This window comes from Empidonax traillii, unplaced genomic scaffold (assembly GCF_003031625.1).
Source record: "Empidonax traillii isolate 1590-97213 ecotype Southwest subspecies unplaced genomic scaffold, ASM303162v1 scaffold35:size4298261, whole genome shotgun sequence".
In the NCBI taxonomy this organism is placed as follows: domain Eukaryota; kingdom Metazoa; phylum Chordata; class Aves; order Passeriformes; family Tyrannidae; genus Empidonax; species Empidonax traillii.
Window position 1 is genome coordinate 1,954,487 of NW_020955228.1, and position 27,574 is coordinate 1,982,060.

Here is a 27,574-nt window from a genome sequence, read left to right on the forward strand (position 1 = left end):
AAAAGAAGATAATTTGCACATAGAAAAATAATTACATACCTTATACTGGATAAGGAGACCGTAAACTAAAATGTTTTTCTTTTTAGTTTCCCTTGCAAATTTCTTGATGCTTGTTAGTTCTTCCATCCCAATGCTGAAAGAGTTATTTCCTGATATATCCAGGTATACCTGCAAAGGAACAAGTAAGGAAAGAAAAAAATCCACTTTTTCAATAGTGTGCCATTCTAGACCATCAATTTTTGTTTATATTTTAGTTTTATGTTAAGCACACATAAAAATACAAATGTTTTTCTTAGCTAGCTTCTGTTACTATTGAACTCCACTGCTTATACATTTAGTGACATGAAAATTATTTCTTTTCAAAAGACAATGAAACCAGAACACATCAGAACACAATGTAATAACTGCATCTTAAAAATATTCAATTAAATCAGAAAACAAACAGCATTCTTCTCTAAGTTCTATTCTAGCTTTCACAGTTGATTTTTTTTTACTATCAGGGTACAGGTGTTTTTCTTAAGCATCTTCAAGCTTTTCAAGACAGAATTGCATTCTTTAAAGTTTTATTTTGAATTTACTATCCTTTCAGTATAGCATACTAGTTGCCTAAATTCGATTAATTTCAAGATAATGCTTCAAGTTTAAAAAGCAGAAGCTACTTCAAAAGAAGATAGGGATATGACTATCCTGAGCTCCTGGTCAGGGAAAGGCAGGTCTAATATCCATCAGGGATCCTGCACAAACATGGTGGTTCTTAACTAGTGGATCTCAACTAGTATTTCCTGGGAGGTTATCAACTACTTCAAGCCTTTCCCAAGGCGTATGTATTCCACAGTTTAACCAATTTACTTTACAAAGCTTCTATTAACTGTAGAAATCAAATTAAGGATGATATAAAATTTCAGCATCTACTAATAGCAGAAGTACCTCTCCCCCTGAAAGAAAAACATTTTTCTGGTTGAATGATTCTATCGTTCTAAAATTTATCTGTAACTACTAGAGGTTGTCCCAGAGATCAGTGCTTGGAAAAATTATTTCAAGTTCTCTTCGTACCTTATGTTCAATTTATCCTGACAGAAAATAGGTCTTCACTCATTTTTCCTAGCAACGCTTTCAAAAAAAGCTGTTTATTGTCGAAGTGCATACTCATCAGAAGCAAAGCTATAGTCTTCTACTCTACAGGCAGAAATTAATTTTCACATACTCGCTGTTTTGTTATTTTTTACCCAAAACAAAGCTAAGTACTGCTCATATACAGCTATTTAAAAGAAATTATAAAACTTATTATTTTAAGAGAATTCAACCTATCTCCTCTCTACCATTAACCTGTTTCACAGTTATAAAAACAGATTTTTCTCAAACTTGCTATTGTACTGAAATGCAAAGTATTCCAACTAGAGAGCTGAAGAACCAGCCTTCCTTTCTTTCTAACCCTAACTTATAGCTACAAAAGAAAAATCATAGCCATTCATTGCATCTGCAAGCATGAACAGGTATTGCTCAAAAGAGTAATGTCAGTTTAAGAATATGATTAATTTGGTTATAATAGAGCTGGAGAGGACACTGGCTTGATGCAAACACATAATTGCATGAAATAACCTTCTGGGCTTCCTATTTCTCCTGTAATATTAATCTTTCCTTTTGTCCAAATACAATTGTACAATTGCTGCTTCAGCTTACAGATGCCTCAAAATAATCCAGTCAGGTACCAAGATAAAGGATAGACTTTGAAATCTATGGCAATTGACGGGCAGAAATATGGATAGAAGTCATCATGTCCAGTGCAAGCTCATCCTTTTACTGGGACAAGGTTCCCCAGGCCGGTTAAACAGACAATCTGGCACAATAATAACACCTTTCATTTTTACAACTAAAGAAGCTGACTATTGGAAGGAAAAGTAAATTTTTTTCTCTTAATTACCAGATTGTTATGAAAAAGTTACTTGTGTCGTGAAATCAAAGAACAGACGAGAACTTTCTAGTTACACACAAGTCTACATTAGACTGTTCCTAATTAGGAGTTTAGAATGGAAGCAGTTAGCTGCTCTCCTCATTTATGCTTTCAATTCTTCCCTACCAGAAAGAATTTTACTTTTGAGAGTAGAACTGCATAATCTTTCCCTTCCAGCCAGTACCTATGTATTTAAACGTCACTGTATTGCTTAAAATTTTGACTCACATTTGTCTGAGAACTATTAATATGCCCTTTTACACCAAAAGAAGGTGTCTTATATGACTTTTCATGAACAATTCTTTCAGGCTACATGTTAAACAAAGTATACGGGAAAGAATAAAGCAGAGGAAAATCTCACTCATGGGACTCAGTGAAGAGGACACCCAAGGCTTTAATTAAAAACTGCTGAAGGAAATTTTTGTCCCCCATACCATCTGTAATGAGGTTTAGGGATCAGAAGTTTAAAGGACATCAATGCTTCCCAGTGATTAATATGAGATAATGATTTGTTTAACTAATTATTTAGTAATTTAAAACAGAACTTCCAGGTTTCCTATTTATTCCTTCTTGTATTTCTAGAAGACAGTGGGGTACTTCCATCAAATGAAAGTGTAGCACCACTTTGCAGTTAGAGTATGTCATTTTAAAATGATACTTTTAACGAATATATATGTCTCTATGTTTTAAATGTTAGCAACTGTTTCCACCTCATTATGAGAGTTTTATCTGCTGTCTAGTTCTGGGATATTTCAAGTAGTTGCTGGATCTGGGGTGCAAGAAGCAGATTAAATGTATAATTTTCTCCTAAGGCTATTTTTGAAGGAGTTCACCTGAACAATTTGTGCACGCAGCAGGCTGCTCAAGCAAGTGCACTTTCATTAAAAATAGCGCTGAAGATCTAGTATCTCAGGGGCAAACCCCAAGTTTCACAGTGAAGCATTACTTGCATTCATACCTGTTCCTTAGGAGATATTAAGACCAGAATATTTATAGCTACAATATTAAGTTCTTACATTCTGTGTGTCACACTAAAAACCATATTTATTCAAAGTCCTGAACAGAAAGTAGCTACAAACTGGGCACAAAATAACCATGCTTTTATCGCCTTAGCTGGTTGATGAACAACTCCAACTTTATCTGTACACACCCAAAATTTAACATAGACAGAAATGTTTTTTATAATCTTGATATAAAAGACTAATGAAAACATTCTCAGTCCAGAAAAGAGCATCCAGTAGCCTTGTAAATGGGCAACAGCATGGAAGGCATGTAATTTCCTCACAGAAGGGGTAGTCAAGCATTGGAAGAGGTTGCCAAGGAAAATGGCTGAGTCACCAACCCTGGAGGTATTTAAACGATGTGTAGATGTGGCACTCGGGGACATCGTTTAGTGCTGGACTTGGCAGTGCTGGGTTAATAGTTGGACTTGATGATCTTAGAAGTCTTTTCCAAACCAATTCTGTGATTCTACACAAGTTTTTTCCCTAGTAAAAGTAATTAATCTTCACGATATCTCATTTAGTTGCTAGATCAGTAACGAAATTTCATCATTTAAATTTCAGCTAATATTCCAAAGTAAATGCTCAGTTTTACCCCCAGGTCACTTGACTGTGGACTTTAGAAACTATTCAGGACCCATGAAAAATATTCCTTTTTCAAGAGCTTCATATATGGAATTATACTTTAAAATCACAACATATTATCTTGTGTAATCACTGGAGAGTATAATAAATGAAGTCCAGAGGTACACTCTTTATGATAGACAGCATTACTGATTCTCATTTCACCCAATACTTCTCATTCCTACCTATTAAGCCAGAAAACATGACAGAATTAATAAGAGCTGGTTACACTGCACGGAGATTTTGAAATCTGCTTATATTTTCTCCTTTTTAACAGTCTGAATAAAATAAAAATCATGTACACTTCAGCTGTCATTTGAACTGGTAAATTATTCTGGCATTAATTTCAAATAATAAGATTCATTATTATTCTGGCATTAATTTCAAACAATGAAAAATTCAGCCAAAAGTACACTTTAAAACTTCTACCATATACCAGATATAGACTTATCAGTCTTATAACACCTCAGTAAGTAAAGTATGTATTAGTTATATTGCAAAGTTATTTTTAAGACAGAGACCAGAAAAGCAACAAGAATTTTAAACTTGGAATAAACTACATAGCATAAAAAAAAAAAAAATAAAGCCACTTAATTCTGTTTCAGCTGAGCATTGAAGCACAATACATGATTTGCAGTATCCCCAGCAGCGACAGAGCCCAACAGCAAGGCAGGAGTTAATAGTTCAGTACAACCAGCCAGCCACAATGAGTCTTTCATAGAAATATACAACTAATAAATTGTCATTTGAGAGTGTCAGTTTATTTCCTGACAGCATGCACTTGTTGAAGTGCAAATTAGGCTCTTCAGAGTCCAACTTACAGTTTGAATTTACAATTTTATTCTGAGCTAGTAGAAGTTTAAACCTAGTCTAAAATTTTAAAAATTTCATGAGATGCTTTCTACAGTAACTTACAGAAGTTACCTACCGAAATAAGGACAACTGGATATAAGAGAGGAATATCTGATTTTTCCAACATATGCACTAATTGCTGGGTTTCTTGAATGGCACACTTTTTATCCTAAATGAAAATAAATGTCTAGAATTATGAAAAACATCAAAAATATATAAAAAATTATCATAAAAACTATGAAAATAGAATTCAAAGATCTGTCATTTACCAAAAAAAAAAAAAAAAAACAACCAAAAAAAACCCAAAACAACCAAAAACTAACACATCACTTTTTTTGCTAGGGATCATTTGAGTTGGTTAGTTGCGTGGTTTTAATATACAAATGTAATGGTACTGTTATAGCTATTTGAAAAAAATGGAGATTAATAATATTACCCTTAAGAAATATCTACATATAAAACAATATTAAGGGTCTTGATTGGTCTTAGATATAGTTCACCTATGGTTCATGGGAACCTTTCTGTTCCCATACCGTGACACAAATACAGATTGCATGGCACGCATATATCCACAATGGGAAACACTAATTTAGACCATGGTGGTAATGCACAGTTAGACGACTACTCATATGATAGACCTTTCCTTGAGAAAATTCACTTCAATACAACATCTACAAAAGGGAATCTTCAACTACTTTCAGTTTCATCCCTCTTGTTCAAGAATTGATGACCGGTTTAACAACATAATTATGCTCAAAAGTCCAGTTTGGTGCACATCAGAAACATTAAACATTAGAATGGACGCAGTATGAGGACAGAAATAATGAACAACTTCAGTTACTTTATATTTACCATTACTAACAAGTTTAAGTGCAAAAGTAAAAGCATGCATCCTTATTACTTACATTTACACAAACAAAATTGTAGCACTGTCCTGAAAAGATGCTTTGTAAATGGCTGTCATTTCTGTTTTGAGATATTGATACAGTTTCAACCTGAAGAGACAAAAAAAGTCACAAATTTTACTTCAAGCCTTAACTCTCTGTTAAAGCTTCCACTATTACGGCAGAGTTTGTTCATTCAAATTATTCAGAAATGGCAATTATAATTTCCACCACAAGAACTGAAATTTGCTCAGATTTTTAGATGACTCAACAGTAACGCATGGGGCCCAACCTGTGCTGAAGCATACTGCCAGGGAAACAGCAGAAGCAGCCCTGGAAGCATCAGACACAAGTGCTGCTGCCTGGGTTAGGACGTTCAATTCTTATAGGATCAGGATGACCTAATGATTTTAGATCTCTAATTTTGAGAAAAATCTCTATAATATTCAAATATCTAGGTATTTTGCCTTCATGAAGCTAAAAATAAAATACATTAAGTATGCATGAAAGACCAGGTAAACTGGTATTGGTATTCTAGGATACAAGAAGACTCATCTAGAGTTTCTTCTGAAAATATTTCCTCAGTGAATTCTCTAAAATACTGTCTTAATCAGACACACTTATTTTGCAGCCTTTGACACAAGCTACAAAACGATCTTATTCTAGTGTATTACATAAAATGTAGATTGTACTACATTATCAGCCTCAGGATTGCCTTAAGTAAAACATCAAATCAGGTAGTAGAGGGGGGATTTGTTCCCCAAAAGAAGATAACAATTTGAAGCAAGTAAAAAAATTTTAAAAAAGTTATATTGCTTCTAATAAACCAGCAAACCCCTTGTTCCACTGCTCATCTGAGCTTTTCTGGTCAAAAGACATATTATATATCACATCAAATGACAGAAGAAATACACTGCTGTATTCCCTCGAAATGTCACTTAATCCACACTCCAACAGAAATACCAAATACAACATTTAAAATGGCTTTACAATATTATCTAAAGCTGTATTTGTTTATTTTTTTAATACTCAGAGAGTTTACTTTTTGCAAAGGAAGGTGATTTCAAACCCAAAAGTTGATATTTATGTTCTAAGGATTTCAGAAACATTTTAGGTTGAAAATTGGATAACATTCCAGATAGTTGACATTTATTATTTTAAGAAGTTTAAAAAAAAAATCACAGAAGGTATGAATTACTTAAAAATACTTGAAAAATGCAATACTCCAGGCTCTCCTGGCTTGAATCTCTGCAGATGTAAAATCAGAAATTCATGGTACCTTTACAACCTTGCATATACTTTGAGGAACAGGAGCACACTGCATGCCAAGTCTTTTCAGAAGGTATTTGAAACGTGACCCAAGGCAGAAGGCCTACTTTTATTTTTTTAATTTGAGACATAATAATATATGATGCTAAAGTATTCCTGAACATTTAAAAATTCATATAGTCTATCAGAATTTTGATTTAACGTCACTAAACTGATAAAGTAGCAAACTAAGAATTTTTTTACAGACATATTTTCCAGGAAAAAATACATCAAATTCCTCTGTTGGAAAAGAAAGCATAGCTGCCTAATTAGAAGCTTCAATAAATCATCAATTAACTAAAATTAATTTTCTTATTCTATTTGGCATCTTAGTATCCTATGCAGAAGTACTTTTTAAAATTAAAATTCATATTACTCAGTTATTAGCTACTTGAGAGAGCAAAAATTACCCAAAAATACCACCTCGGTAAAAAGTGATTGTCACATAATGTTTCAATGTTTAAATAGAAAAGAACATATGGATTTGCTTAATTACTTCTGGTCCTTGTACCAACTGATATTCAGCTTGTTCAAGAAGCAAAGATGGCAAAAATATGAAGACAGGAATTATAAATATGTTTTCTTTAATGTTTTTTCTACTTATCAGATAGATGCCCTCTGCTGAAGTTTCAACTTTATTCAGCATCCACTTTCATAAAATCTAACACTAATCCCGGGACATGGGGAAGCTGTAAAAGTTATTTAAACTATATCAGAATTTAAAATTACAATTAATACTAATCCAGCAGATGCAATCAATAACAAATTATTGAATTCCTACTAGTGAAATGCTAGTTCCTTTTCTACCTGAAAAACAACCAGATATTTTTATATGCTGCTTGTGGATATTTATCCATTCACAAAAATAACACACAACTTCATCCAGTTGATTACATTTCATGTGACAGCAGCACCTTGTCACTGAAAAAGCAGGAATAATTTCCAATACCAGAAAAAAAGACCTTCAGCCCCCATTTAGGTTTCTTTGCTTTAAAAGAAAGGGATAAATAACAACCTTAAGGAAAGATTCAAGTTACGTCTTTCAAAGTAACATACCTTAAGCAAAATATTCATTCCTTAGTTATACTGCTTAGAATAAATGTGATTAAAACACTCTTAAAGTACTTTGCAAGCAATAACTGTTGCCTTAAAAATTTTTTTTAGAAAAGCTTTTATTTTCATTTCCTTTATCAGTTCAATGTTTAGGTCTTTTTTCCTCCTGCTGTTGGCATTATCATGTTATTAGAGTCTCTCAGAAATCCCTCTAACAAAATTTCTTTTAAATTCTTCTTTAAAGATACATATAGGAGTTAAGAAACATCTCAAAAGTAAATATGGCTGCTACTAAGAATTAGTGTCAAAACTGGCTAAAATGTTAAAATTAATTTATTTTAAATTTCAGATAATATGTACTTTACTGAATGATTCCAAATTGGTCTATTGTTTAGATCAATTACCCTCCAATTTGCCATTTGAATAGGCCCAGCTTTCAGTGCAGTACATTTAACTTGCTTAAAATAATTATCACACTGCACAAAATGAAATATCTCTCTCTCACAAGATTACAGTGCTTCATTTAAGAAATCATAGGCCAGTGGATATCATAGAATCATAGAATGGTCTGGGTTGGAAGGGACCTTAAAGATCATCTCATTCCAACCACCCCACCATGGGCAGGCACCATTTCCACTAGATCAGGATGCTCAATGCTCCATCCAACTTGGCCTTAAACAGTTCCAGGGATGAGATAGATATCCACAACTTCTCTGGGTAACCTGTTCCAGTGCCTCTCCACCCTCACATTAAAGCATATATCTAACCTAGATTTTCCCTTATCCAGTTTTTACCAATTACTCCTTGTGCTATCACTGCAGTTCCTGACAAAGAATCCCTCGCTGGCTTCTCTGCAGGTCCCCTGCACATACTGGAAGGTTGCTATGAGGTCTCCACACAACCTTCTCTTCTCCAAGCTGAACAGCCCCAACTTTCTCAGCTTGTCTTTGTAGGGGAGGTGCTCTAGCCCCCTTATCAACTTTGTGACCCTTCTCTGAACTTGCTCCAATAGTTCCATGTGCTTCTTATGTTGCGGGTATCAGAAATGTGAGCCCAATGCAGAATTCCTTCTATGGTTAGGAGTTCTGTATATTGATAAGCTCTGCAATTTTATTGTTTAAAAACACGACAATACACAATTTTTATAGATTTTAACCCTAAGGCTTCATTAAATGAATAATGAAGGATGTTTCAAGAAACAGTGCTAGAAATCAACTAAATAAACCAATTTAATAGAGCCATTAAAAAAAAAACCAGTCCTATATCAGTAGGAATCCCTTCAATTTCATGTCCTCATTACCTTGTTTGAGTTCATTTTATATGTGTTTTATTCAAATGCACCATTAGGTTCAGGTGCCTGACTCACCCAATAATTAACCAGTTACAAAATGAAAATTTGGCAACATGTTGTAAATTCTAACTAGTTCTGATCTGAGGTTGTTAAGTTCAAAGTTACAGTGTTGGTTATCAAACATGACATATGCATTGATTTTTCCTACTGGCTTGGAAGTGCTACTCATGGTATGAACAAAGGGGGTTATATGCAACCATAATTAACAGATATAGATAAGTCAACACTTAAAGAAGTATATGAGTAAGTGATGTCTTCCCACTAATTGCAGAGTGGTTTACATGGAGAGAAAAAAGAAGAAATAGCAACAGAGCTGGCATCAGTGAAAGAGATACATACTTCTGCTCCATTATACAGTTATTCAGACAAAAAAAGGTCTTATTCAACTTTGTTAATGGTTTAAACTTACAAATATAGTATTTCATAGATATAAAGCATGATTCCATACTAAATATAATTGATTCCACACTAAACATAATTGTTTCTAAACAAAAACTGTAAGTGCAATGTCAAATTACATTTCTAGATATAAAACAGCAATACAGTTAGTATCCTCATTAGTCATTCTAGAATTAGTCATTTTAATAACTAAGTACACCATGCAGAAGATCAACACACATGAATACAATCATTACAGAAGTAATACTATGAAAATCAGGAAACCTGTGTTTTTGAATGACTATTCCCTGTCAGTTTCTCTGGGTAATAGGAAGATGTACTACCATCATGTAAGATACAACTAAAAATCACTCCAAGACCAGTCAAAATCTAACCAACTATCAAATGTTAATCACCTCTGGGAAAAATGGAAATATGATAGCTCTATTAGAAGGAATAATGAAAAAGGAAGAAGATAGTTAAATGACAGTAGAAAATTCCATCAGTATCCTAAAGCAAAGGCTTCCATGAGCATTCACTGTGAGTAAAATGTACCCCTAGGATTCTACAAAAAAGCTCATTAATTTGATTTTGCACTCGCAGCTCTGCAGGAAAACAACTTAGTCTTTAATTGGTTCAGACTTTAACTTCAAAGTAACAAAAGCATTTCCTCTGTAACATATTTGTAACAATTTGGGCTTACTGAATTCATAAAATCTAAAGAAAATTGCCTCTTTGTTGTCTGGATTCAATTTCTCCTCTAATCTAATATATACATTCTAAGTGGATCTGTAAGATCCCCTTCTACTGCATAACTGGGCAGAAGATGCTTCTTTCTTGGTAACTTCCACACCTGGTGCTAATCTCTTGTAATAAATACTACAGTGACACAGGAAGTCTCAGTTTCTGTATTCACATTATTTAGACCATTTCTTAAGAGTAATGGCAACCAGAAACGTTAAATTAATCATACAGTTGAAAGCCATACAGTTGTACTTACTTTTATTTGACTTTTCAGAGATTCAGGAAGGAGAAAACCAACTTGTGCAACAGTTTCATTTGCATCAGTAATAACACAAACTTCTTGTGAAAGGTTGTCTGTGATTGAGAAAAAAACCTTAGTATTTTATGCAAAAATAAATCAATCAAAGTTACCAATCTGCTAAACATTGCCTTCAATCCATATTGCTGTCTCTTGATAGAACCTTTTTAACTGCTGTAAATTTAAAGACTACTTATTTCAAGGCACAGTTAATCTAACTACATCATTTATATAACATACGTTTCAAATATTCAAGTTATATTTTTATGATTTTGCACAATGTGAAATCATCTCATGAGGCCTGTCCCCAAAGCCCATTTAAATAAGGGACTCCTCTTACAAGATATTTTTCAGGTTCACATTAATGGCACTAGATGACAATCAAGAAAACGTTTTTAAAAGTTCATATGACTTATCACTTCAACAGATCACTGAATGCAGTATCAGCAATAGTGAGAAAAGAAAAAAAAAAGGGGGGGCAAAAAACCCAGGGGATAGCATAAATTTGCTTCCCAACAATATGCACTACAAAATAGCCCCCAAAAAGTATATTGAAAATACTGTTCAGGGAGACAGCAGATATAACTATTCACCTCAGCTTCAAAGAGGCTGAAGAGAAGTGACAAAGATCTTGGAATGGCCAATGGCCTAAATCTTTTATTGGTGGGGGAAAATACAGTATTTTGTCGCTATCAAGTTACTGCCTGATCTGTTCTGCAAAGCCCATAGTTCCAAAAATTAGTATTTTCTCTGGTTATTGGCTACAGGTATTAGATTTGGTGAGCATTTTCCTTTCTTTAAGCAAACAAGTCAAAATAATTAAAGTCTGAAATTCTCAGCTGTAATTCAGAAATTTATCCTTTAAATGCTGAATTATTATGCAGAGTAAAATAAAGGGTTTCCAATGTTTTTGGGGTAGCTGCTGCATAAGCAAAGAGAAATTTCACAAATGTAAAGTCTAATTATGTTTAAAGCAGACTTCAATGAAACTTCAGGGACAGAAATATACCAAACACCACCACAAAATAAATTAGTAGTGAAAGACATAAGAGAAGTTATAAAAATATGGTCTAACTCCTCTTCAAACAAGTCTGAATATAAGGATACATATTTTTTGCATGTGGAAAGTTTTTTTATAATTACATACCACACAATAAGTTCATTCAGATGCATTACTTAAGTAAACAACTCACTTTCTACTGTAAACTCTAAGTCTTCTTTACAAAAATAGACATAAAGATCTGAAAATTAATTTTAAAGCTGTTGTAGAGTTAACATTATTGGAAAGTGTCTTCTACCTTTCAAAAAATTTTCTGTGAGCAGGAAAAGTGAATTAACCGCTGAGAATCCCAAAACATAATTAGAATGATTTTTTGAATCACAGGTATTTATTATGTTGAATATTTATAATGTGACAACAAAAACAGTGGTAGCAACTGACTTCATATTCAGTTAGCAAGAATGGGGAGGGAGGAGGAAAGAGAATAATCAACATCTGCTTATAAACCATCACAACCAGATGAAAGTGAGAATTAAAAAAATGCATGGCCAATTCTCACAGGACTGGAAATCACAGGATACCACAACTGTGGGAGAAATTATCTTCCCATAGATTCACGAGGCAAAAAAATTTATTGAACATGCATCACAGTTGTCTTCTACTTAATACAGAATAATTTTACTGTCTGAAAAATGGTTCAATAGGAAACCATATTGAATTAATTTCTTATCACCAGAAAGAAACCAGTGGGTAGATTTAAATCAGAGCAAGAGTCACTCGAATTTAGTACTGTATATGGAATGCAGATACAAGATAGATATACATAATAAGCCAGACTGGCATATCAGATTTCAAGAATTCAGATTCTATTGAACTAAGTAATTTAATGAAGAAGGTCAGATTGGAACTATTACAAAAATGCACATGTGGAAGAAGGTTGTGGAACCCCAAAAGGCACCATAACTTAGGCTCAGACAGTTCTTTTAAAAATAAGTCTGTAATCAACAGTAAGTGTCAAAAGTAATCTCACAAGAGGCTGCTCAAAGACTGAAGCTATAAAGACTCATTCCACTCCCTTCTCCAGCCCTCTTAGACCTCTAACTCCCTTCAACAAATGAGAGAGGCAATTACCAAAAAAGTGACTAAGATATTCAGGTAGGATTTAATAAAGACAAGAGAAAATTCAATGAAGTGTGGAAAAATGTATTTTCAGTCTGGAGAAGGAATGTAATGTTCCAAGGGGAAAGTCTATTATTAAAGTATGAGACCATTAAAATAATGATAATACACAAATTGAAAAGATACTGCATGCTTTTAAATGACCAATGAAGTGTACAAAGGAAGGCTGGGAAATCATCATTTGTAAAGTCAGCATAGTAAAGCAACAGTTATGTTCTAGTTGAGGTTTGAAACTCATCTCCCGTTTAAATCCAAACTATTTCAAGTGGTCAAAAAGGATCTCAGTGTTAATTTAGACAGTTTGTACCTTAGCTGCATTGAGGGAAGGAAGACTGAGTGGAACCTTCCTCCCCAAGACTGCCTGTGTCCCACCTCTGGTAAGTTGATGGAGCTCTGTCACTCAGTCTAATCACGGTTAACACAGCAAGCACATCTGGAGTGCTGGCTGGTAACTCCACGGATTCCATGAATTCTACTGCCTGACAGTAAAGCTAACTGCATGCAGCATTTCATTCCTGGTTTTCGGAATTCTATTTGAGTGAATAAAACAGCCATTTTGGAAAGACACCTCGTGGCCATGCCACAAAGAATTTTAATAGTCAGCTAAAGACATTTTGTTTTCCATCAGACCATGGATAATTGAGGCTGGAAGGGAACTCAGAAGGTCTCTAGTCCAAACTTCTCCTCAAAGCAGGATCATCCATGAGGTTAGGCCTGGTCACTCAATCCCTTGCCCCTCCCACACCTGAAAATCTTTGAAGACAGAGACTGCACAATGTCTCCAGGCAAACTGTTCATTGCTTAATTGTCCTCATGGTGAAAGAGCTTTTCCCTTTTATTGAGTTGGAACTTCACTTGGTTCAGTTTTTGTCTATTACCTTTTGTCCCCCTACAATGCACCACTGTTCTACTTTACTTCTCTACTTTCTGCCATAATTTCCTTGTCATCCACCAAACCATTTTTTTTTTGTTGTTCTTTTCTCACTATTGCATTACATATTAAACTCTCTATCTTGCTTTGGCTTCCTTGTCCTCTACTTACTTTAAATTATTATTTCCCTGGAAACCTCCTCTCCCAATACTCCTCTCAGCTTCTTTCCAGCTGTACCTGATTATGGAGTAATGCTCCCCATTCACATGGATCACATTTGATCTAATTCATCACTTTTAACATCCACTCAGGGCATATTTTTTGCGTAATATAAAAAATAGTTAAAACTTTGCACTGCCAAATTTAAACACTAAATTTCACTATCAGGAATTTCTTTTTTTCTTTCATTAAAGCTAAATCTGATAGAGAATTTCAGAATTTGTTCCACTACACCTCCTTCTTTTTTTCCTCCATCAGAAAAATTAATTTTCAAGTTTTCCATGCCCCTCTTTGATATCCTGATAAGGACCTGCCACGGTCTTTATCCTAGGATCCTACCCAATTAAACACACATTAAAATGTGTGCATGTTTATGGAACTAACTACCTTAGTTAGATAGTGTATTAAGTGTAGTGTAATGAAACACTTAAAAGTTTACCCCGAAAAGCATGCCACAAACAAGCAGCAATTAAAATAATGCTTTGTTTGAATAAAGATCATAAGTATCATATCCTAGGGAATTAATGCCATAAGAAAAAAATGCATCTGAATGGCAAATAGGTTTTAGCCTACAGACATAATTTTTTTCTCTTAATTGCACATATATCTGTATATATATACTTGTTTTTGCATACATATGCTCATACCACATCATTATTGTTCTGCCATTACAGTTCCTACTATTTTGGAAGCACATCCTACTTATCAAAATTTTGAAGTTTGCAGTGAATTCAAAGAAATAAAATAATTTACCAGAATCCCATTTTCACTTTTTACATAGCAATGGCTTGACTGGTCAATATGGTTCCCCCTGGCATCTTTAGAAATATTTTTGTTATGAGATGCTACCACTGTAAACCTAAGAAAAATTAAATTAATACTGCTGACCATTTAGTTCATTCCTGCTCAACAGAAGGAGTTTAAACTGTTATCCAAACAACATAGGTAACCAAAAATATATAACAATTTTTTTTTACCCACTCAACATGTTTCTGGAGCCCCAAAAACTAAAAATCAAACTTGACACTGCCCCTACCAATATTTGTATACAAGAAAGAAAGGAAGATTTTGTGGTAGAAGACAAGAAAGGGGGTTATTTCCTCCTGACAGTAACTATTCCAAGGAGCATCTCCTTACCTGCCAGTCTATTGCTTTGCCTCACAGCAGAGAACAGCCACTGGTTTATGAGCATGCCCATGAAAATGCAGCCTACCTCATGTAAGATCTCTGTCCTTTGATAAACAATGCTTACCTCAATTTTTATTTTTATAAAAAGTCACACAATTTCTTCACAGAACACAAATCATAATATGTAGTTCCCAAGAGTCATAAACAGTTTGAAAGCATTAAGATATTTTTCTTGGCACTTGCAAAAACATAATTGCACCTACATCAACAGACACTTCTTTAGCCAAATGTAAGGGTAAAATATCCAATTTGCAAGTCTCTTAAGAAAAAGTCATTGAAAAAGAAGGGCCCTTACAAAAAGGAGGAGAGACAGTCAAACTTAAGTTATAAACTTCTACTGAGAAGCACCATTTAAAGTTTACATGTTGGAACTAGAGTTCGAAGATACCTACCCTGAGGGCAGTAGTCCTAATGGAATTTTTTTAGGATGTTTTGTATTAACCTGATCTTAACTACATTTCTAGATGAGTCACACTTATTGTAAGACAATGTTTTCTTACTTCAAGACTATTAAAAATAGGCGTGTGCCACCTTGTCTGCATACTCTACAAGTTTATACCTGCTTAACTAAATAGAAGTATTACATTTGCTGTTTATAAAACAAATGATGTTAGGATTCCGACTTTCATAATAGGGTTATAAAAGAGACTGGAGGAAGTTAACAAATTATTAAGAAATGTTTTAAGAAAACAGTCTCAAAAAAAACCCTCATTAGTCTATTTACATTAGTGAAATGTTTCTTTGTATTGCCTTAAAAAAGAATTATATATATACATATAAATAGCTAAAGTACAAAAATGTCTTTAGGCATGTATGTTTTTCTTATTTCCATCTGAGTCAAGTTTAGCAAGGTGAGAGTTGTTGAACTGTTGAAGGAAACCAAAAGTTTCAATGACTAATAAATATAAACTGTAGATTACATGAAATTTGGAATTGTAGTCACAAAATTAAATGCATACACTCAAAAGTTCTTCATCACTACTGAATTCATCCAGTGATAACACGTGCACCTAGCACAGTAAATTGGGTAACTTGGTAAGAAAGAAATCAGTTGTGAAGACTGCAACAGTAGTGCGCATCTGGTGTGAGGCCCAAGCCCTTTGTACCCTACACCCTCCTAGCCCATACATTGAGGTTCTGGGACACCTACAGAGAACCCTGGCAGTAGGCAAGGTGGCGTTCCAAGAGCTCGTACTTTCCAACTCTGCTTCACAGAGTCATGCAGGACTTCTCCTTCAGGCTCTCTACATGGAACAGAAGGGGAATGACAAGTAGGAATGCATCATTTACAAGAGCTCTACCTTAATCATCATGATGGCCCTTTGCACGACTGTCTCCAGAATGATCATGTCTTTCCTGCTGGGGGAACCCAACACTCCAAATGTGACCTCACCAGTGCTGAGCAGAGGGGAATAGCTAGGAGCGTGGAACCTCTAAGAATCCTATACAAAACAATATTTTCAAAAATTCCAGGCTTCTAGCTATAAAGACAGAAGCTCCTCATTTCCTGTCAGAACCAGAACTTCCAAGGCTTCACAGCCCTTTCTTCTTTTGTGCCTAAAAAACTCAGTCAGGTGGTTCTAAAAATGCATATAATATGTGGTCTTCGCCTACTATAATAACCAAAAACTTCAAACATTGCATACCTGGAGGTCTAGATAAGCAGCATAAGAGAATACCACAGCAATGTCTGAGCTCTGTTTAAGCTTTCTGGTTTGTCTGCAGTGACAGAGCCGGTCTCAGCATGGCCTGATTTACCCAAATCAGAAGCTAAACCATTATGGGACCTTGTAACAACAGGTGAGACATCGAAGTGAACAATGTTCACTTGATGTCAATGAGCCAGTCACTCACCATGCCCTAATAGCACACAGGTTTTGGTCTAGTTTTCTTAAACAGGAACTACATTCTTTTCTCTGGAAAGGTATTTTTAATCCCAAGGTAAGTCCCTTTCTCTTCTTCAGTTTCTGCGGTTTTATCCCTCGGTTCTCAACAAGGAGTCAGGTAAGAGTCCATCGAATCACTGTTTATCAGTTTACAATAACCATGCGTGTGCTCATTAACCATGCAGTACTTGGCAATTCTTCCTTTCTATATTGACTCATTCTAAAAACAATCTAGATAAAGGCTAAATCCAGTCTTTATGTTGAACTGCTATGAAACCACTGTTACTAGTACATAAAAATGTTAAAAAACAGTTCAACAAAATACTTATAAATTAATGAAATAGTTCAATATCATATAGTTGATGTATTAATTTAGGTAACAACTGGCTGTAAGACAGTAAAGAGCCCTAAAGAGTTAATGTTTAATTTTCAGTCTACTACTTAGATGAGAAAGATGGAACATTTTCAGAATTGATCTGCAAAGCAAAGAAAAAAATAAATTGTTTATTCCTTATAAAGCCATTCAAAATTAATCTCTGTTTGACTGTAATATACACAGCTTTTTATAAGGTTCTCTATTCTAAGTGAAGTAAATAAAGGTAAATATGCATAATACAAGTATTCCAGTGAACAAGCTAAAACAACTTGCCTCAGCACATTTCATCCATCACAAAACCTTCCTTAATGACATTTCAAATTATAGCACACAAGATTCTTAATTAGACTCAGGAATATGCAAACTGACAGTCACAAGGACAAACACATACCCTTAATAATCGATTCAGCTGCATACAGATCCCGCTTGTAGGTCACCTAAAGGACAGACAAGCCTCATTAGTTTTAACCCAGCAGGAAGGAATGCAAAACCAATAAAACAATGCCCTGAAGGCAATTCTTTACATTTTAAATACCATAAACAAATGATATTGTCAATTTCTTAATTTTGGTAAAATACCACTGGCAAGTTATGAGAACAGAGGTTGCCAAAATTACTGGAGACTTGAGGAAACCTTTTTTTAAATACTTAAATCTGCTTACAACTCATTTGAAACCTAAAACTGTTTTCAGTTCTTTGAAGAATCATGAACACATGATATTGCATCTATTTTCACACATTCATTTTTCTCTAATTTTATTGCCAAAAAAATTCACTTTTAATAGGACTTGAGATCATACAAATGACAAACAAGGAGCAATCCAGTTATTATTTTTACTAATATAGGTGCAATTTTTCAGTAGTGCAAGACAATTACTGTTAATGAGAGTCCAATTAATCAGTGGGAGTCAGTGATCAGAAAGGAGGCTTTGAGTGAGCTTTCAGAGAATTAAAAACCAGCAAGATCTTCTTGAAGGTATTCGTCAGATCAAGTTAGATGGACAATAAGATGCTGAGTATTTACCTGGTACTTGCAAAAAACACCTTTAATATCTGCCTTTGTACCCTCATGGTGGCTGACAGCTTTGCAATTAAAGTAATGGAAAATTAAAGACAGCACCTATCCAAGACATTACCAGTCTTTGCTAGCAATCTCTTCACAATGACATACAGTGACTTGTACTGACATAACTCTTTAATAATTGTATTTGGTTTTACTGTAACTTCCTTTTATGTTAAATAAAATTTTATTGGATTTTCTGCATTTGTTTCCCTAGAGTCCGAAGAACCTTTTTTCTCAAAATGACCTGCATAGGATGGATTCCTCTTTGCAGCTCTAGTGCTGCAAAGTAAATCTTACAGCAGAAGGACACCACTGTACGTATCAGCATCTCAGTCTCCAAATAAGTGATTTTTTGATTTTACCATAAAGATTCTTGTAGCCATTTTTCTTTTGATCTCAATAATGAAGCTCTGTATTGTAGTCAGAAACAGACAAATAATATTACCTTCCTCATCACTTCCCCAAGGTATTATATTCTTTTTAAATTAAAAACTTACTTCCATACAGTTTGTCCTGCAGAGGATGCAGCCAGAGAATGAATCTAGCCTGAGAAATCGTAGGTGTCTGAGTTTACATACAAACATTTACATGTCTACTTACTGTTGGGAAGAATCAAGGTCTTGAAATTAATTTTAAGGATAAGGAGTGACTAATTTTGTTGCAAAGTTTCTTTATATTAAGTTTTCAGAGAGCTTTTACACTGAACTTTCAGTAAAGTGTAACAGATTATCAACTAAAAACCTTTCAAGAAATAAAACTAAGGTCTATCAGAAATGGTCTCACATACTCTAAGGTTCACAATCTCTTTGAGGTGCAAAAGTACTTTTAAATAGTCTGATTTAAAAAAAAAAAAATTAGGTACAGTCTTCAAGAAAACAGCAGAAAAGAATAAAAAAGTAAGAATGAACCTTTAAAAAAATCCCCTCTGAAATTCTGAGCCAGACATCAGTAAATACTTTTTAGAGTGGCTTCCTAAAGAAATAAATCATCTGAGACTGTATCCCATTCTCCATATGTATTTCTTTTATTATCTTTGATCCTATAAGCTAATTTCAGTTTAAGCTTTAAGAACATAGTAAAGTTGACAGAAAAATCCTGCCAGACAGCATAGGTGACCATCATTTACCAGTCGGGGAGGGAGAGATTCTCTACCCTCCTTTCAATAATGACTAAGATGCTAAATCAAACCAAAGTTTCTCTTGAATATTCACAGTGCTTCTGGATTTTCTTGTGTTGATTAAGACATGTTCTTGCAATTTAGCTAATACTTATTCAAAGAAGCAGACAAAAGGGCAGATACACCCTTTGGTTTAAATCAAACCACTGATTATTTTAGTATGAATGTGCTTCAAACAATTTAGGAGATTAGTCAACACAACAGTTAATTGTCCTGGGCAGCTGTACTGTTTTACCTCTAGTTTCACTAAAGAGGATTTGCATTCTAGGTTCACCCCAGCTGGAAGCAATTTAGACTTAGCCAAATCAATGAGGAAGAATACTTTGACACTCTTTACCAGAAAGTAAGGTAGCATTATTCACTCTTCACAGGTGAGGTGCAAAAAATCATGGCAGGGGAAAGCGCATGGGGGAGAAGCAAAGCAAGAAAAACGGTGCATGGAATTTCTCTTTGTAGAAGACAGATTTCTACTTCATCCATTTCTGCCTTTCTTCTATTGCATTACTAATCTAAATCTCTACATAGTTATAAAATTTAATCTTTTTTTTTCAGACTCATCTCTGAACACTCCCTACTTATCAACAGTTGCTCAGAGCCTGAACCTGGATTTTACTATAGTATTCTAGATGCATTCGTAATACTAGAACATCTCTAATTTCATATTCTTGTTTCTATATCAATGGTTGACATAAAATATTTTGCCCATATATAGTGAAAACTTGCTATCCTCTGTGATTTCTAAACCACTTTCAAAGTCACTGCCTTCCAAGAACAATTCTCTAAATAAGATCTATACTTGGTTTGTTTCTAAAAACACTTCTATATATTTGGATGCAATGAAAAGAATACCTTTTGTTTAAACTATTTGCTATACAATCCTTATCAATAGGTTACTTCTGATTAATTATATTTTTATTTACAAATCATTAAATCATTGTCTGCAAAGTTTATCAGACAGATATTAAATACCTTAAAGACAATAACAGTTTCTACAGAACTGTATATGGTAAGAATTGTCTTTTGAAATGTATCAATTATCTAATGTTTCATCTATTTAATGAGAACTAGTACAACTACAGTCATCCTTTTATTAATTAAGATATAATGCAGTAACAAGTCAAACTTCTGCCAACTGTGTGTTGTATCAGTATTACTATCTTTATCAGTCAAAATCATCATCTTGTAATAAAGTCTTGAAGTCAATTTCACAAAATAAGTAAATTCCATGTTGGTTGACATTAATTGCATTAGTTCCTTAACTCTTTATTAATCAAGTTTTGCCCATGGAAGCATACCCTTTTGTTTTCTTGATCAATATCAAACTTACAGGCTTCTAATAACTCAGATTCTCACTCCTCACGTGACAATACTATTATTCATTTTTTCCTCTTGAGCGTCCCATGTTCCAAGATTTTCAGAATGTTGTTGATGCAATTCAGAATATCACATTCTGAAATTCAGAATATCAATTCAGAATATCTTGACCAAATACTAGAACTCAACACAAATACCTCAGTCACAGAACATGAAAACATGACCTGCTTATTTAGCAAAGGCAGAATAGTCTTACTTATTAAATATATCTCTACTTTTCTGTATAATAAACAATCTATTTTATCTATTTAATAAAGCCTCAAAATCATGAGATAAGAGGTTTTTTTGTTTTGTTTTCCCCTGTACCCTTCTCTCTCAACTGTCATACTACAAATTTTCACTACCTAAGATGTTGTTTTAAAAGTTCCCCAAAGTTATTCCTATTCAATATTTAAAAGTCTTCTTCGTACTAATTTAGGTTGATGAACACTTCAGATTTACAAAACTGTACAGTAAATGCAAAAATATAACTCTTTACTGAACAAATACAATAAAGTTATGATCGCACATACACAAACTACTGCATTTTAGCTTAATGAAGCTTTCCCCCTCCCTTATACTAAGATATCATACAGATCTCCTTCATATGGAATACTTTTGTAGGATTATAAAATAATCTTGTTTTTTAGAAATGGTGAGGATTTTTTGCTCTGTCAGCATTAAGTCTATAAATCCATGTCAATATTTTAAAAACGTTCTTACACTGATTTTTTCATCTGTGTTATACACACATATATATATTAGAGTCCAACAAATACATTCTGTTGATTTCATACTTAAAGAGCATATTGCCCCAGAATATTTAAGGTAATTTTGCTTCAAAGGTGGCAAGCACAGAGAAACTGAAAATGTGGTATTGATATTCTCATTCTGTTTCCTTTTTTTTTTTTTTTTGCCATCTGGATCCCAATATCTTATAAATAGCTATGTAATAACCACTTTTAAAATAGAACATATAAATATTTATAACACTGAAGTAATTTGAATGTTCCTGCTTGGTTGTTGTCACTATAAAGAATTATTTTAATTTTGCAATTTGTTCCCAGAAAGTAAATACACTATGTCTTGCTTTAGCTCCAATGATGACTTTGAAATGTTCCTTTTCCTAATGTACAAGTAGACAGTGCTCAGGTAGAATAATCAGTATTAATTCAAGAAGACAACATATAAGCAGACACAACTTTTTCCCACAGGTTTGAGTCATTTACTGTTATGTAGCTTGTGCACTTAGTAAATAAACTGAATTCTTACAAATATCTAATCTGCACTTTAAAGATTCAAGATCCTCATAGGATGAAACTGGTTTGTAATACTTGAACTTTAGAAACTATCCTCCACCTGTTAAATGATGACAGATTTTCAGTTACGCATCCTCTGAAACTTTAACTGAACAATTATTTGTTTCAGTTCTTATTTATCTAGATGGAATATCCTTTTGCCTCATGTTGAAAAAATAAGAGTGGGGCCATTGGGAGGACATCAGTTCTTGGCATATGAAATACCATTTATCTCAGCATTGAAAAACCTAACAAAAGAAAACAAAAATATATTACAGCTAAGGAAAGACAGTTGTGTTTCTGAAGCATGATTAGTAACAAAGAGCAACAGTTCCTAACTATTCTGTAGGCAAGGACCACTTGAGAAAAGTGTCAGTCTTGTGCACTTTGTCAAACTGCACAGACTGAGCACAACTGTTCTCTTCCTGAATGGTATTGCTCCAAGTCACCTGCCAAACACCTCGGTACAGACTGACCAACACCTGGCTGCTATTCAAAAAGAAGAAGCTATCTTCCTCCATAGTTTCTAATCTAATAAAAGTATTTTCTGCAAAAACAATGCAATATTTCACAGACCTTCTCATTCTTATGCCTTTGCCTTTTAATGTCTCCACTAGCGGCAGAAGACATCAATGACTTTTAGCTACAAAATCAGACACGGAATAGTGTATGAGAAGGTACAGATACTATAATGACACAGCACCAGCACCTTTGTGCATACCATATACAGCACATTCACTGCTCTGCACCACCTGCAGCACAGGATCTGCACAGAAATGGGTGCCCTTGCTACGGTCACACTCTGACAACACTGTCAGCACTGGGACTCTTTGGTGGGTGACCTTGGTTGGACCCCAGGTGTCCACCAAAGCCACTCTGTCACTCCCCTCTTCAACTGGATAGGGGAGAGGAAAATCAAACACAAAGAGCCCAGCAGAGGGCTGCTAAGCTGGTGTGAGAGAACTTGGCTTGTTCGGCCCAAAGAACAGAAGGACAGGGTGGGGAAGGGCCAGACAGAACTAAACAAACATTTTATAAAGAGCTAAGTGAACACTATTGGTGTATTTTGTTACCCTTCATGTAAGTATCATGCCTTAAAATGAGACCAATGAAACCACCCAAAAAATTATGTCAGGTAAATATGCATGACATAATCTCTCCTTTAGAAGACTAAATAGGAAAAGAGACCATATACTGTTTCAAAAAGACTATGTCCCAGCAAGGTATTGGAAGAAGTTTCTGTATTCAACCAATGCACAAGTAAATTTTGCTGTTAAATTGCACAGGAAATTTGCACTGCAGACTCAGGAAATTACCTTTCTTTTTAAGATTTATGGTCATACTATTAGAAATCATGTCCCTTTGGAGGAAATTTACTGTCAAAGAGAGATGGAGTGATTTGAGTTGCTTCCAGATCCTTCAATGTGGTAATGAATAAAATAAAATAAACTCTTAAAAATTCCATGACACAATAGCTACTGAGAAAGAATAATGTCCCACCACTCAAAACAATGAAATGCAATACTTTCAAGCAGCAGGGATATATACTTTGGCACCTCTACACACACCTGCTTTGTTAGTCATCAGGAACCTACAGATTACCAGACAAGGTGAATGATATTTAACAATTTTTTAAAGATTTTTTAAAGAGATCTTAAATATTACACTGTTACTGCATGTAATGAACTGCTCTAAAAAATTGGTGATAGCCAGGTATTTGGCATCAGAGAAAGAGTGATATCCTCATAGGAAAATTGGAGAGAAATAGACAAAAGTTACAGAAGTAGCAGGAGAAAGTTCATATCATAAAATAATGTTTCTAGTTTTGGAGACTATGGATTTATAATTTTACAGATTGTCAGATTATTCAAATACCTAGTTGGTTTTCCTACTTAAGAGAAAAATACTGTCTTCATTGATTATCTCCTGTTATATCTGCCCATGTCTGTCTATAAAAACAAGTTCTAAAAAGAGGTCATGATGATACAAAACCAATTATAAAATTTGGAAGAGAAAAACCTGACTTACAATTGAAAACACACCTGAATTTTTATAGTAATATGCAAATTTTATTAATTTTAAATTATATATAAAAACTAGATATTATTATTGCCTTTACCTTCCAGAGGTCAGCTGTTCCTTCAACAAGTTTGGCATTTGTTTTACAGTATTTCAGAGCCAGATGCAAACATTCAGTTCCATAATCCAGGTCATAGTCTGTACACTGTAGTAATTAAAAAAGAAAAAAACATCCTTAATTAGCCTTAAAGAAATTATACTTTTAAGCTGTAACAGATTTGCTTTCATTAATTAAACCTTAGATCTCAACAGTCCTATCTGGAATAATACATCTGTATTAGGTAGGTAGGTTCAGAATGGACTAGAAATAAATAAAAACGGTTCCAAGAAGATCCTGCCAAATTGTAGCTATCCAGATAAGTATTACATAAGTAAATAAACATTTTATAAGCACAGATGAATTCAATTAGGTGCTGCAAGTATTTTGCTAAACCTTTACACTGTTAACTAAATTAATAAGAAGTTACATGTATAAAAAAAATTTCTGATGGAGTTGAGGGAGGCTTGACCAAAAGACATCCTTGATGTTCCAGTGACAAACCTTTAAAGTACGGAAACAAGTTAATAAACTCATGACTTTTCAAAGCATGACTTCAAATTCCATGTCTGCGTTGGTTGCTGCATCATCAAAAAAAGGATGGTGGTAACTATGAACCTCTGTATTCTTTATGTGATTCCCTCTATCTTTTTTTTCCAGTTAGCTGCACAAAAATAGCAACATCTCATGGTGCTTCATGAGCCTTGCAGGGAAAAAAAAAAAAAAAACCAAACACAAAAAAACCCCAAACAGCTTAAAAAAAAGTTTGCCCACTTTTCATTCACTTCGAAAAACCATTATTCTCTCAACACACCCTTCCCAAGCTGTTCAGCTTCCTATAAGTACTGATTATAAGACTCCTATTAATGAATAACTAAGTTGGGAGCAGAATCTCCTGAGCCAAAACACAGGTAAAAATGCAGGAACAGTATCCAGTCTCTAATAGAGAGTGAATAGCCAACAGTAAGTAAGAACAAGGCAATCATATCTTGTTATTTTCCCAGAATACTCCCTTGGCCCCATATAAAGCTATTATTCTGTCTTCGGAAATCCTTAAAATAAAAAGTCCCTGAGGGACCCACTGAACCAGAAGTGACTGCCTTAACAGTGTTCAGTGAATTACAGGAATCCTGAATTCACCCAATTATTTTTTGAATAGCAGTATTTTTTTAGCAGCTGCATCAGGGCGCATCTGATTCATCACTCTTTTCATCACATGCTCTGTTGTTCTCACTGAAAAGGGAGTGCAAACCCACCTTCTCAGCCCTTCAAAATGCTCCACCACATCTCTTCTCACATCTTCCCACACATAAAGACATCAACATCTATTCAGTCATTTCATGTGTGGAAGTTTTACAAAACTTTGTAAAGGAGGGCAAAAGGGTTGATCATTTATCTGCACTTACCTATGAATTTTATAATAACATTCTTCTAAAAACCTTCTTAGTCAGTCCTCATCTCTAGTAAACAGAAAAAAAAATGGCTATCTCCACTTTCTGTTCCAAATTATTTATGAACAAAATAAAGGTGCAGGTCTCGACACCAGCCATCATAAAACTCCACCGGTGGTTACTGCTAAGAGAACTGCTCATGCACTTTACCTTGTTTCTTATCTTCTGACAAATAATCTACTCTGGTAAATATTTACTCTTATCCCAAATCTTTTTAAGTTTCCTTAAAGAGTCTTTAGTAAAAGCTTCAGTGGAACATCTTGTTATGCAAGTAGGTTGTTATCAGCTTCAGCAACCTCAAACAAGATGTCATTCTCTAAGGAGTTAACTGGCAACTAGCTCTGCAATACATAAGCTTTCCTTTACAGAAGCTGAAATAACCCTTTCACTGTGTCAAATTTACCATGTGTCTGTAAATTTATATTTTGAAGATACCAGTAATTTCCAGTCTCCTCCAGGATTCAAGAATTCAAAGTGGTCAAGAATGTAAAAACCTGAGTTAAAGAAGAACCAAATGAGAGTGCTTCAATACAACTTGACCTTTTTTTTATTAATTTCCTCAACAAGTTTAATGAAACAGATGAAGGACATATTTTTAGGTTTTATTCTTGTTTTATAGTGCATCAGTGATATTCAAAGAATTCATCAGCACTAAACATCTGAATTGTATTACTAACACACATAGACATCTTACAAAAATCAGTTATCACCTTTACATTATTGAAATTAGTAATTGTTGTCATTTTAGTTTGTCAGCCCACTTAGAAAAGCAATTTAAATGCTATAGTTCTCTACAGAAGTCTTCAAGCACTTTGAATTACAAAATAAAAGAGACACAAGATGACAGAATAACTTAGAAAAGGGTTTCATAAAGACACTTTGGAATATTATAAAATTAAGCAGAAATTATCTATAGTCTTTAAATAAACAAAATATACAAAAATATATGAAAAAGTTCAACAGAAAGTATAAAGGAATAGGGAACTCTAGCTCCAAAATATATAAAATGCAAGAATCCCTCAAGTAAAGAGGTCCAGAGATAAAGTGCCAATAAACCCAGAAATGGCCTCTCAATTCTCTATATTTGTTACTAAAATTGCTCTTTTGTTTTGTTTTGAAGGAAAATTTTCTATTGTCTATTAACGTGAATAACATACAGATTAAAAAAAACCCTATATATTTTTATTTAACTTCAAAATGGAAGAGAAAAATTCAGAAAAAATTAGCTGTGAAAGAATTTATTTTTAATTAACGTTAAGTTACATCATTTTAATGTACAGGTAATGAATGCAACTAGGACAAAACTAAGCAACTCCAACTTTTTGGCAAGATATTAATTACAGATAATTAGTTGGGAGTGGAGAAATTCCACAAATGGGCTAAAGCATCTTGAGGGTATTGCCGGCTCCAAGGGATGAAATACGACACAAAGCAGAGTAATAATTAAAACCATATTTCACTAACACTTGTATATCATGACATTTACCACTCTTATTATCTGTAATTGTTTCAACCTAAACACATTGTCAGAGTGTACTGTTCTGCGAGTCTGATATGCTGATGTCAGAAGAGGACAATGAAATATCAGCACAAGAACAGCTTAGTTAATATACCATTCATATGCTAAACAGCTTCACAAGTGAAATTTTAAATCCATATTTACAGTGCACAATTCAAAATCTTCTATGTTGCTCTAAGAAATTCAGTTAACAAATTAAGCATTATTAGCGAGCTATAAAAATAAGTTGTGCATCGAGGCACAGCATCATCAGTCAGTCAAGGGAGGTGACTGTCCCGCTCTGCTCTGCCTTGGTGCGGCCTCACCATGAGTGCTGTGGGCAGTTTTGAGTACCACAATGTAAGAAAGATATAAAGCTATTGCAAAGTGCTGAAAGGAGGGCTACAAAGATAGCAAAGGGCCTAGAGAGAGGCCATATGAGGTCACTTGTCTTA

General features: G+C 34.2%; 1 protein-coding gene across 4 annotated transcripts in view; it reads right to left on the minus strand.

Moving 5' to 3' along the window:
- The window catches only part of CRPPA (CDP-L-ribitol pyrophosphorylase A), a 113,640-nt gene that overhangs the window by 43,987 nt on the left and 42,079 nt on the right, over positions 1 to 27,574 (minus strand). For all 4 annotated transcript variants that reach the window (XM_027877905.1, XM_027877904.1, XM_027877907.1 and 1 more), the window contains exons 4-9: positions 24,174 to 24,278; positions 17,555 to 17,600; positions 10,403 to 10,500; positions 5,334 to 5,423; positions 4,505 to 4,597; positions 40 to 168 (exon numbers count right to left, since the gene is read on the minus strand). In XM_027877905.1, the coding sequence (XP_027733706.1) occupies positions 40 to 168; positions 4,505 to 4,597; positions 5,334 to 5,423; positions 10,403 to 10,500; positions 17,555 to 17,600; positions 24,174 to 24,278 (561 nt within the window). The remainder of the gene's footprint in view (positions 1 to 39; positions 169 to 4,504; positions 4,598 to 5,333; positions 5,424 to 10,402; positions 10,501 to 17,554; positions 17,601 to 24,173; positions 24,279 to 27,574) is intronic.